At 38.7% G+C, this 12,279-nt stretch overlaps 1 protein-coding gene across 1 annotated transcript in view; it reads left to right on the forward strand.

Annotated features, from left to right (window-relative positions):
• Positions 1 to 12,279, forward strand: part of ERICH5 (glutamate rich 5) — a 31,139-nt gene that overhangs the window by 17,884 nt on the left and 976 nt on the right. Inside the window, exons 3-4 of the mRNA XM_044668583.1 lie at positions 9,278 to 10,477; positions 11,577 to 11,693. Coding sequence (XP_044524518.1) covers positions 9,278 to 10,477; positions 11,577 to 11,693 — 1,317 coding nt within the window. The remainder of the gene's footprint in view (positions 1 to 9,277; positions 10,478 to 11,576; positions 11,694 to 12,279) is intronic.

A 12,279-nucleotide genomic window follows, 5' to 3' on the forward strand; every position in this document is an offset into this window, starting at 1 on the left:
AACAAAGAACCTAATAAGATTTCTAGAATCTAATAACCAGGTCTTGTGTGCTCCAGAACCCTCCTAAAGGAAGTAAGGATTGTACGAGAGATACACAGGATGGCTTAGCTCCATCAAGGAACGGAATGTTCCCATGGCTGAGATAAAAGAGTTTAGAAGCAAAAATATGCTTTCTTCCTTTTCTCTAACTCTTTGTTCAATATTGCTACTTTCTGTTTGGTTCCCAGCAAGTCTCAGGCCTGACTTCTACTTGCACTCAGGGCATTAGTTTGACAGCAGTTATTAGAAAGCAATGAAAACAGTTTTCTCATATGGCTCCACTACCATCTACTCTCCTCTCACAAACTGGCCTTGAAGGAAATTCGCAAGAGGAATTCAAAAATGATTTGATCAGTGGCAGCACTGAGGAAATAAGTGTGGTTTCTTCAAGTGACTCTTGTGGTAGACACTCATTGGAATGTCTAAATTCTGGCATGTTTATTGAGAAAAAGATATCAGTCTTGTCACATTTTCCTAATCCTTCCTCTTCTTTACCAGCTGATGACCTTGCCTTATAAGTAGAATTTTAATTTTATTAAAAATATGTACACACACACACACACACACACACACACACACACACATACAGTATTATAAAGTGGCTCACAGATTAAGAAGCACTGACCTGAGTAAGTCATGTACCTAAGAGAAGTTATCCATTTCTACTTGGGCAATAAACCATGTTTCCGGGTTCTCTTACCATAATGTGTTCCTAGGTGTGTTTGTTTGTGGTTTTAATCCCTCAGTGGTGTTGCCTGGTGTTTTTTTCTTTGTATGTCTATCACATCAAGGTATACAACATCAGTTTTGTTAGTTCAGCTGTCACAGCAAATGTGTGCATGGTAGGATAGGTTTACTATACAATCTAGAGGGATAAAGAGTTCAGAATGGATTAGGCAAGCCTCCACCCCACAGAATTGTACAATACAGGGAGAATGTGACATGGTATTGGGGAGATAAAACAAAATCCTTCCTTTCTTACTTCACTCTTTAAAAAATAGGTCTGAATTTGGAAATAATGTTCTTAATAAATATTATGGACGGATAGAAAATAATCAACAGGGAGAAGGATAGAATTAAGAGAAATTAGGAAAGACTTCCTGTAGAAAGTAGAATTTTAGCTGGGATTTGGAGGAAAGCCAGGAAAGCCAGGAGGTAGAGATAAGAAGTGAGAGCATTCCAGGCATGGGAGACAGCCAGAGAAAACAGAGCTGTGAATGAGGTGTCTTGTGTAAGACGTAGAAAGGAGGTCAGTGTTATTCAATCAAAGAGTATGTGGAGAGAATAACTTTTAAGAAGCCCTGAAATATAGTGGAAGGTTAGATTGTGAAAGGATTTTAATACTTGAATTTGCTCCTAGAATTGACAGGAAGCCAATAGAATTTGGTTAACAGGATGAAAACCTAGATAGAAGAGAGTACCAAGGAGAAGAGAGTGATCAACAGTGTCAAAGGCTATAAAGAGGTCAAGAAGGATAAGGACTGAGAAAAGGCCATTGGATTTGGCAATTAAGAGATCATTGGTAACTTAGGAGTTTTGACTGAGTGATAAGGTGAGAAGACATAATAGAGTTAAGAAGAGATTGAGAAAAAAAGAAAGTGGAGGCACCTATTGAATATGATCTTCTCAAGGAGCTTAGGCACAAAGAGCAGAAGAGATGTGATGTTAACGGAGATGGGAGGATCAAGTGAAGGTTTTTAAGAAAGGGGAGGCATAGGTATGTTCATAGACAATAGGAATTTCATAGCCAATGGAAGGTTGAAGATAGATGAGTGTGGGGATGAGGGAACAATCTGTTGGAGGTGACCAGACTGAATGGGGTCATTTGTATAGGTAGAGGAGTTTGCTTTGGCAAGGAAAAGGGCCACTTCTTTATGTGAAAGAAGGGTGAAGAAGAAGAGAGTGGCAAAAGGCACCTAAATAATATATCCAATCCAATTCCATCCAATAAACATTTATTAAGGACCTAAGCGCTGCAGTTACAATTAATAGAAAGAAAGATAGTCCATTCCTTCTACTTCCAGTACAACTTGTTTGTTGAATTCTCAGACTATTTTGATGTTTAAATTTTCAGTATGGAGATGTGCCATCTGTTAGTTTGTGAAGGATAGGAAGCATTTGGTGCATAATTCCAGATTCATGATCATCCCTTTCTTGACATTTGGTAGATGCAAAATTTCTGCAAACTTCAATGATATGTTGCACAGTTTCCAACATTTGATTGAATAATCTGTATTAATCAATGTCTAAACCTTTTAAGGTTAATCTTTCTAGTAGCAATGACCTGACACTGAATCATTATTTTAATCATTTGTTTGACACTTTTTGGTTGACATTTTTTATAAGAGTTCATGTGAATATTGCCCATTGGGTGCCTTTTGATTACACTCTTGAATCATAGCCATTTACTTTGACATGTCCAGTGACCCATACTTGTTTTTGCTTTGTGGTATGAGGTGTGTTTGTTCCAAAAGTATTTCTTTAAAATTTTAATCTCTTTACTATGTGCTCTGAGAACACCTAGCAATCCTCTTCCTCTTGATTAGAGAGGAAATGTTTTTATATCTGTCTTGGGATAATGAGCCCTGTGTTTCATTAATATTGCATGGATTTTGGGGTCAGCTAGATGGCTTAGTGAATAGAAAGCCAGGCCTAGAGACAGGAAGTCCTGAGTTCAAATTTGAACTCAAAACTTCCTAGCTGTGTGATCCTGGGCAAGTCACTTAACCCCAATTGCCTAGCCCTTACCACCCTTTTGCCTTGGAACCAATACTTAGTATTGATTCTAAGACAGAAGGTATGGGTTTAAAAAGACAAAAAGCAATTACTTGGGTTTTGGTTTGAATATCTTATAGATCCATTTTTGTCCATTTTACCATGTCAAAAGTATACATTGGGGCTGGTATTAATTAGGTGTTAATTGTTCTAAGTATATTCTTTTCATTAAGCATTGACTTTAGGATGCCAGTAATTCTCTTAACATACAAGCTCTAGCTTCTTGATAACTTTATACTGGTGGTATCTTGCCTGGAAAAGCCCAAGGTATTACCTTCACACATTGGTTCAATTTAATCTCTAGGTGTTCGGTTTCTATTCTTTCTTGGCTCACATTAAGAATTTTATTCAGTCCAAATGAGATTTTCACATGTTGAAGAAAGTACTCATGTGTTTTTTAGTAGAATCTTATAATTTGATGTCATCTAGTGATTAATATGATATTTCACTATGACTTCCCCTTTCACTTGAAAACCACACTTGGTTATATTTAGGAGTGATGTAAATCAACTTAAAGGTAGACAGAACCATAGCAGGCTTAAGCTGTTTCCCTGACAGATATAATATTTTACATGAATTGTTCTTGACATGTTTTATTATTAAAAATAAAACCACAGGGGGCAGCTGGGTAGCTCAGTGGATTGAGAGCCGGGCCTGGAGACGGGAGGTCCTAGGTTCAAATCCGGCCTCAGTCACTTCCCAGCTGTGTGACCCTGGGCAGGTCACTTGACCCCCATTGCCTACCCTTACCACTCTTCTACCTATAAGTCAATACACAGAAGTTAAGGGTTTAAAATTAAAAAAAAAAATAAAATAAAATAAAACCACATCTATGTAGATTATTATAAATTGTGAATGACTTTAATAACAACCTATTTATAGTGCTCTATAGAGTTTATAAAGGTTCATAAATCAGTGAGACAATGCAATTAGTATCATCATCTTTTTTACAGATAAGGAAACTGAGCTTTAGAGAAATTAAATCAGTTGGCTAAAGCCACCCAACTAATTAGTGCACAAATTTAGGTCTTCTGATTCCAAATTCAGAACTCATGTAAATTCTGAAAACTAAGGAGAAGATAGCATCTTTCTCATGGATGGGGAATGGAGAAGAGATAAAGGAAGTTTGTTATAAGGTTTTTGGTTTGGGGTTTTTCTTAGGTTAAAAAAAATAAACTTTTTAATAACTGCTTTTATCAACCAGTTAATTTATGCAGTTACAAAGTATTAAAAAATGAAATTTCTTTTACTTTTTTCCTTTAAAAGGGGAGATGGAGAAATCTTTCACTATATAAATATCTGACACTTAATTCAGACTCTAGGCAAAAGGTCTCCCCAAAGAACCTCAAAGAAATAAACTTGTCCAAAAAAAATAAAGTCCAGTTCTGAGTTATTCCCACAATCTATTTTCTTTGCTTTTATTCTCATGCAATTATACATAACCTTAATGATGGAGGCAGTACAGTGGACCCTCACTGCTATATGACAGTCTTTTTATCATCCCTTGATTTAACTTCTATCATGGTCCCTTTATAAACCTCTTCATTCTCCCTAAACTACCCTAATCCAATCTTTCATCCCATGACTTCACCTCCTGTTTTACTAAAAAAACTGAGGTTCTCCAAAGGGAATTGCATCAGATCTTCATCTTTCCTTAAGCTCAAAAGGGATCTCTGCCTCTTCAAATTGTCTTAAAACCACTTTGACTGGCTTTCCCCTTTGTCTTAATCATGTTATACCTGACATTGTATCTACATGTGTACATTCCATATGTCTCCCTCCCCCCACCCAATAATTTGCAAGCTCCATGAGGGCAAGGACAGTGCCAGTTATAATTTTTTTTAAATTTCCAGAATCCAGCACAATGCCTTGTATTTAATAAATATGGGCTGATTTGAACAGATATTTGTGAAATTTGAACAGATATTTGTGAAAAAGGCAAGACATCCCAAACAGGAAGAATAGCCAACACAGAAAGGCAAGAGACAGTATATTGGCGGGCATTTAGGTTTCTCAGTGGATAAAGAGCCAAGCCTGGAGATGGGAGGTCCTGGGTTCAGATGTGGCCTCAGATATTGTGTGGCCCTGGACAAGTCACTTAATCCCTCCTTTGCCTAGCCATTATCACTCTTCTGCCTTGGAACTAATACACAGTATTGATTCCAAGACAGAAGGTAAAGGTTTAAAAAAATTAAATTAACTTAAAAAAAAAAAAACAGTACATTGGGTTCAGAGACTAGCTAGTTGTCCAGATTGCTGAGAACATAAAACCATTAAAAGGGATAGAAATAAGTGTTTGTTAAGTTCCTAGTATATGTTAGGCACTTAAAAAATATAATCTCAACTGATCCTCACAATATCTTTTTGAGATAGATGCTGTTATTTATCTCCATTTACAGTTGAGGATACTGAGAGAGAAGTTAAGTGACTTACCAAGGTACTCACACCTAGTGTCTGAGGTTAGATTTTAACTCGGAATTCCCTCCATGCCACCCAGCTACCTCAGCAGAGGAAAATGAAAATCAGACAAGAAGGGTAGGAGGGAGTCAGATTGTGTAAGGCCTTCAGTGCTAAGGAAAGTTTGTTTGAATAATTTTAATAGGAAACCACTGAATGCTTTTAAAATAGGAATGTGGTGTGATTAGCTGTGAGAAGGGTCAGGAGGGAGAAAATGGAGGTAGGAAGGCCAGTTAGGCAACGGCAGAAACCTAGGCAGTAGGTGAAGAAAACCTTAACTGGTTGCAGCAGTGAGAGAGGGGCTGGGTACAGGAGAGACCTTGTAGAGGTAGAAATAATAGAACTTGGCAGCTGGTTAGATACAGGAGGTGGAGGGTGAGGGAAAAGCCAAAGGCAACTCCAGAGTTACAAGTCTTGTTCCCTGAAGGTACCATCAGCAGAAATAGAGAAATTAGGAGGAAGGGATGTTGAACCCTTTTGTATGGGAACTAATCTCCTTTCTTCTGCCTAGTGGTACTTTTCCTCTATAGGACTGTACAGTAAATCCCTTTAAAACACTTTGGGTTGTGATGTGCTGCTTTGGGGGAGCTTGGGAAAGAAGAAATCCATGTTTTCTCCAAAGAAATAATATACTAGAGGGGGAAAGGGTGGCTTCTAGATGTCTTTAGAGGACTGCTGTGAGCTGACTGACCCAGAAGGGAAGGAACATTGCAGAAAGCAGCAGGCAGGCAGTGGTTGCTTCCTTTCCCTAATACCTGGCTCTGTGGTATCACAAAGATTTTTCAAAATATGGAATTTTATGGTTCTTTTTGACAGCATTAATATATGTTCACCCACTCTCCAACTATGGAACTGCTACTTTCAGTAATTAATATGCTCCAAAGTTGATGGCGAATGTTGTCTCTGCTGACAGCATTCATCATTGTAGTAAACATTCCATTTAGAAAATATAATTTGACAGAATTCATCTCAACTCATTTCCTGGTTGATTCCCCAAGGCACTTTTAAAAACCTTATAAATCTTTTGTGAGAGATCTGAGTCTTATTTTCCTGTCAAAATGAATTTTGTTATGAACATGTGAAATAATTTTATTCACTTCCTCCAGTGCTGATAATCTCATGCTTAATCAGATAGTTTTTCTACCTTAATGTTAAAAGCCTAGAAGCAATGGTCGGCAACCTTTTTGGCCATGAGAGCCATAAATGCTTCCGGAAGGAGGAGGATGGAGGTGGAAGGCACTGGAATATGGGGCAGGGGCTGACGGGCCCCCTGGGGCACATCCTGGGGCTCTGCCCAGACTGGCCAGTCGGGAGGTGGAGCCAGATATGGCTCCAGAGCCATAAGTTACTGACCCCTGGCCTAGAGGATGTTTCAGGAAAACCTTTGCTCCATCTTTTGCTCCTAAGTTGAATTTTGACTTGATTTTTTTTTTCTTTTGAAAGCTCTTGACTCTAATTTCTATCATTTTTGAGCATGTCATGTTTATATATGATGGTGAACATGTACTAGATCAGGGATGCTTCACCTTTGTTTATAACATGGACTAATTTATCAGTCTGGTGAAGCCTATGGGACCCCTTCTTAGAAAAGTATTTTTAAATGCATAAAATAAAAAGGAAGCCAATTTCACGAAAATAAAGTTATCAAGATATTTTTTTAAAGTTCATGAACTAGATGGCTCAGTGAATTGAGAACCAGATCTAGAGATAGGTCCTGGCCTCAGACATTTCCAAGCTCTGCGACTCTGGACAAGTCACTTAATCCCCAATGCCTCACTCTTATTGCTCTTCTGCCTTGGAACCAATACTCAGTATTGATTCTAAAATGGAAAGTAAGGGCCTTTTTTTTTTTAAAAAAAAAGTTCATGGGGGCAGCTGGGCAGCTCAGTGGAGTGAGAGTCAGGCCTAGAGACAGGAGGTCCTAGGTTCAAACCCGGCCTCAGCCACTTCCCAGCTGTGTGACCGTGGGCAAGTCACTTGACCCCCATTGCCCACCCTTACCAATCTTCCACCTATGAGACAATACACCGAAGTACAAGGGTTAAAAAAAAAAAAAAAGTTCATGGACCCCAGTTTAAGAACCCCTGATAGAGAGACTATGGTCAGTATATACTCTGATTTTATCTTTTAGATCAATTTGTTCATCGAAGTTAATGCAATTTGCTTTGTCCTATAGTTTTCTTAGACTTGCATTATCTCCTCCACTATACTGTGAACTCCTCCAGAGCATGGAACATATTTTCTTCATCTCTCAGTCGTCTATAAGATCTAGTCCTTTACTGTTGCCTTAACAAGCATTCTTTTGATGAATAAATGAAAGTTGGAAATCTGCTAAAACTTTACTTCTCACTTTTACTTGAAATTGTGGGCAACCCCCCCCCCCCATATACCTCATTGTGGGTATCATAAAGAGATAGTCTGTGATTCCCAGAGGAGAAACAAAATGTTGGGGATAGCTGAGAGAGATGTTAAGGAACTTTCAAAGGGAGGAGCCATGATTGTCCCCAGGAGATGCATATCTCACTCTATTCTTTTCCAAACACTGCAACTTCCTCCTCTCCTGAAATTATTAAACAGCTTTGAGGTGTGTGTTTGAGAAGTGGTGTTATGATTACTGCTTTTACAGATGAGGAAACTGGGATTTAGTGAGGGTTGAATGACTTGCCTGAGGTTAAACAATTGGCTAACAGTACCACCAGCACCAGGAAAAAAAATCTAGTTTCTGATTCTTAATTCAGTTCTTTTTCTAAAATACTACATATGTCATTCAGTTCTTCAAATGGGAGTCTGAGTATGAATGAAAAAGACATTTATCATATATTTATTGTGTGTATGCTAAGGGCTGGGGATTCATAAATAAAGATGAAGACAATCTTTGTCCTCAAGAAGCTTACATTCTTATGGAGGCAATAACATAATAGGAGAGTGGTGACCAGGGAGGGATAGTTTGTTGTGGAAAGTTACAGAGATGATGAGTGGAGCCATAACAGAATAGAATGACATACCATTTCCAGTAGTTATGGCAGTTATTGATTTAAGACGAGTATAGGTAATAAGATGGCTGCTGTGAAGAAAGTAGGGGAGTAAATGAAAGTATGATTGGACCCTACTTAGCTATAGTGAATGGGCTACAGGAAGCACTTATCAATAAAGAGAGTAGGGGCCCCAGGTTGGGAGTTCCAAAGTTGAAAAATCTTTGAGGGTATAGTCTCTGATACCTGAGATAAAACAACTAGCTGGTGAAAAATATGATGGAGGAGTAAAACAAAGGTAGAAATTTGACCATTAAACATTCTGAGAGACTGGCTTCTAGGTATTTGATTAGGGTAGCAACCAATAAATTCATGGGCTATGATCTTCTTGATAATCAAAGATCCCAAAGACCCCTCCTGCAAGTCAATAAATACAATTTGGGAGCTTATTATTCAACTGCTTCCTTGGACATCCCAAGACATCTCTAACTGGTGAATAGTCAATGAGAAGGTTGTCTATCAAGACTCCCAACTCCTTCCTATCCCCTGTGATGACTGGCCAGCCACACATAGGTCTTATGCTCCCCAACTACTGGGGTGCAAAATCTAGTTCTTCCTAGGCATAAATATATTTACCCCTTCTCTTTTTCTTTTCTAAACGGTTACCATCCATTTTAGAATCAACTCTGTGAATTGGTTCCAAGGCAAAGAGCAGTAAGGGCTGAGCAATTTACTCAGGCTCACAAAGGAAGAAGTGTCCAAGGCCAGATTTGAACCTAGGACCTCTTGTCTCTAGATCTGTAGAAAGGACAAGATAAAGAAGTCAATATGGAGAAACTCCAAATTTTGAGTTAAGTTTGAGGCAGAGGGTATTTGAGGTAGAGCACACATATTGGTTGTCTCAAATATTACCTGTGACTAAATTAATTTGAACTATTAAATAGTCCTTGTAATCCTGATCTGCTTTCCTATAGTTGTCAACTAATAATAATTGTTTGTTTTCTTTTTCATGTAAAACGAATGATCAAAATCAGCTTCAGATGGAAACGCTTCAACCCCATACAAAAATGAAATTTGCCTTGACAAGAAAAAGCAGTGTGCAATAAAAGCTAGAGTTGATGCTCAGGACAAAACAAGGCCAACCAATAACCTCGGAGCAAAAGAGACGATGGTTGTCATGCCAGCAATTGATGGTGCTAGTTTTACCTGTGAAGAAGGAAATGCTGGGGAGACAGGGTCTCCAGATTCCAGAGAAAGAGATCAAATGGAATATCTGAGATCAACAGATAAAGCTAAATATCCACAGGCATCTGAAGAGTCTGTGCCACCCACATCTGCTGGAAATAATGAAACTCCAGGAATAGATGAAAAGGACAATGATGGGGAAATTAAGAATGGTACTCAGTCTGCAGGAAGATTTGTTGAGATTGAAATATTTGGAACTATAAAGGAGATTAAGCCACTGAGAAGTGATGGAGAAGAAGAAACTCTGGAAACAGTAGAGTATAGTCAGCATCAGGGAATGGCTCAAGAAGCTGATCCCCAAAGAACAGCGGAGGAAACTAAACATCTGGTAACATCTGTAGAGACTGAACCTCAAGAAATAGTGGAAGAAATTCAGCATGTAGAAACTGAGAGAGAGACAGGAATGTTGGAGGAGAACAATCATGTGGAAATAGCTGAAGAGACTGAAACTTCGGGAACACTGGAAGAGACTGAGCATGAGGAAACAGCTGGAGAGACCAAACCTTCAGGAATACTGGAAGAGTCTGAATGTGAGGAGGAAACAGTTATAGAGACTGAACCTTCAGGAACACTAAAAGAACCTGAACATGAGGAAACATCTGGGGAAACCAAACCTTCAGGAATGATAGAAAAAACTGAGCTTGAAGAAACATCTGGAGAAACCAAACCTTCAGAAAAGATGGAAAAGACTGAGCATGAGGGTACTGCTGGAGAGACTGAACCTGCAGGAACAGTGGAAAAGAAGGCTCTGGTAACCAGTGAAAAACACACTCTTCTGGCAACAGTTGAAGATAATGAATTTCCAGAAGTACTGGAGGGAGACCAGCCTCTTGAAGCTACTGGAAAGAATAGAGTGGAGAAGACTCAGCAGGTAGAAACAGTTGAGGGAAATAAACCTAAAATAGCTGAAGGGACAGAGGAAAACATGAAGCCACTAACGGAAGTAGACAGGGAAATTCACATGAATGAAGAGGATGAAGCAATTGAAGGTAACAGATGTGTTGAAAATTCAAACTGTTTAAGTCCTGCATTTTATAAGAGCAGCGGTCTGGAGAGTCCCACCCAAGTGTCCAGGCTATAATATAGTCACCCCAAACCCACCTCTTAAGTTGTGAAAGTGGATGTGTTTTGAACTAAGACCACTTTTCCTCATCAGAACTTCTATGCCATCATCCTAGTTTGATGATCAGATATAGTTACTAGGTGAAAAATTTCTAAAGCCCAATGTGTACTCACCATATTAAATACAGTGTGTGTCCACTATATTTAAGCCAGAAAAGTAAATAAAGAACACGTTCAGAATCCTGATTCTTTTCAGGCTATTCTTTGATCACAGCTTATATATAAGGTAGAGGGGATATCAAAAAAGTAGAGAAGGCAGCTAGGAGGAAAGAATTGCCGTGGGGGTGAGGAAGGGATAAATGGAAAAATGCAATCGACTTCAGAAGATAATTTATCCTGGAGTAGCTTAGCATTAGAAATTCGTTACCTCTGCCCCTCCACCCCCTTGGAATTCCTTTGATCTTTAGGGATAGAGAAGAGTCCCTATGCTTCAACACAAGTAATATTTTATTTTAACTCTAGAGTGTTTGGATCTTCCAGCTTGACTACATATAGCAATGTGGTACCCTAGAGTGCTTAACAAGAAGAAAATAAATTTCTGCTTAGAGAGCAATAAAAGGTTGAGGGCCACATTAGCATTTTGCCAATGTTTCAGTTTTACAGAGTCACCTTATTTTATGAATATTTGAAATTTTATTTCTTATTTATTAATATTTACATGGGATTTGCTGTTTCTATATTCCCAGTTGTCATTTTTTAGCCTTAATTCTGTATCCTGAGCTGATAGGTGGGAAAACTGAGACAGAGGGAGGGAAGTGATCAGCCACTGGGCAAAGGGTAGAACAAGACTAATACTTGGGTCTCCAATCATTGCTTTTCTTCCCACCCCTTGCTAACTTACCCTTCCCCACCCATCCTTATTCTTGAGGCTGAAAGAGTAAGCCCTCTTAGAGCACAAGCTACTCGATCATCAGTTAATGTTGGATAATGGTATCCTGTTATGATCTCTATGGTTACTGTTTCTAGGTGAGACGGGAGAAAGGGTGGAAACTGAGATGCACAGTGAGATAGTAAGTGAGGGGTCTGAAACAAAAGAAGAAGAAACGGGAGAAGCTGTGGATACTACTGCAGCCACAGAGATGGGTACGTTGACAGAAGGATGAATGGCTACACCCCACTATCACTTAGAAGAGAAGAGAACCTTAGGGAGGTTTATTAGCACATTTCTTATCACCATTCTTCAGAATTTTGCTTTTATTGCATATTTTGTACAGTCATAGGTTCTATAAGTGTGTGATATGTTCTTAGAGATGGAGTCTAGACCCTTTATTTTATAGACAAGGAATTTGGGACCTAGGAGGGTTAAGTGACTTGCTCACAGTCACACAGGTAGTAAGGAACAGAGTCAACTCCTAGCTCTCAATGACCTAATTCTTGACCCAGTGGATCTAGTTCCTACAAGTTGCTATGTTTTTACAACAATGAGAATGGTGCTTTCATGCCTTTTTATGTCAAGTCTTATTTACACTTGTTCATAAAACTGCTAAGGCAATTAAAATTATTTAGAAATAACTAAAAATTTATTTTTAAAAAAGATAACAGAATCATAAAACTTTGCAGCTAAGGAGGAACCTGAGAGATCTGATTCTGAGGTGTGGAGATTTGGTACTTCCTGGAGGCCACACAGCTAGTCAGTGCAAAGAATCTTTGTTAATTATTTATTGTGGTA

This window comes from Gracilinanus agilis, chromosome 1 (genome assembly GCF_016433145.1).
Source record: "Gracilinanus agilis isolate LMUSP501 chromosome 1, AgileGrace, whole genome shotgun sequence".
Taxonomy (NCBI): domain Eukaryota; kingdom Metazoa; phylum Chordata; class Mammalia; order Didelphimorphia; family Didelphidae; genus Gracilinanus; species Gracilinanus agilis.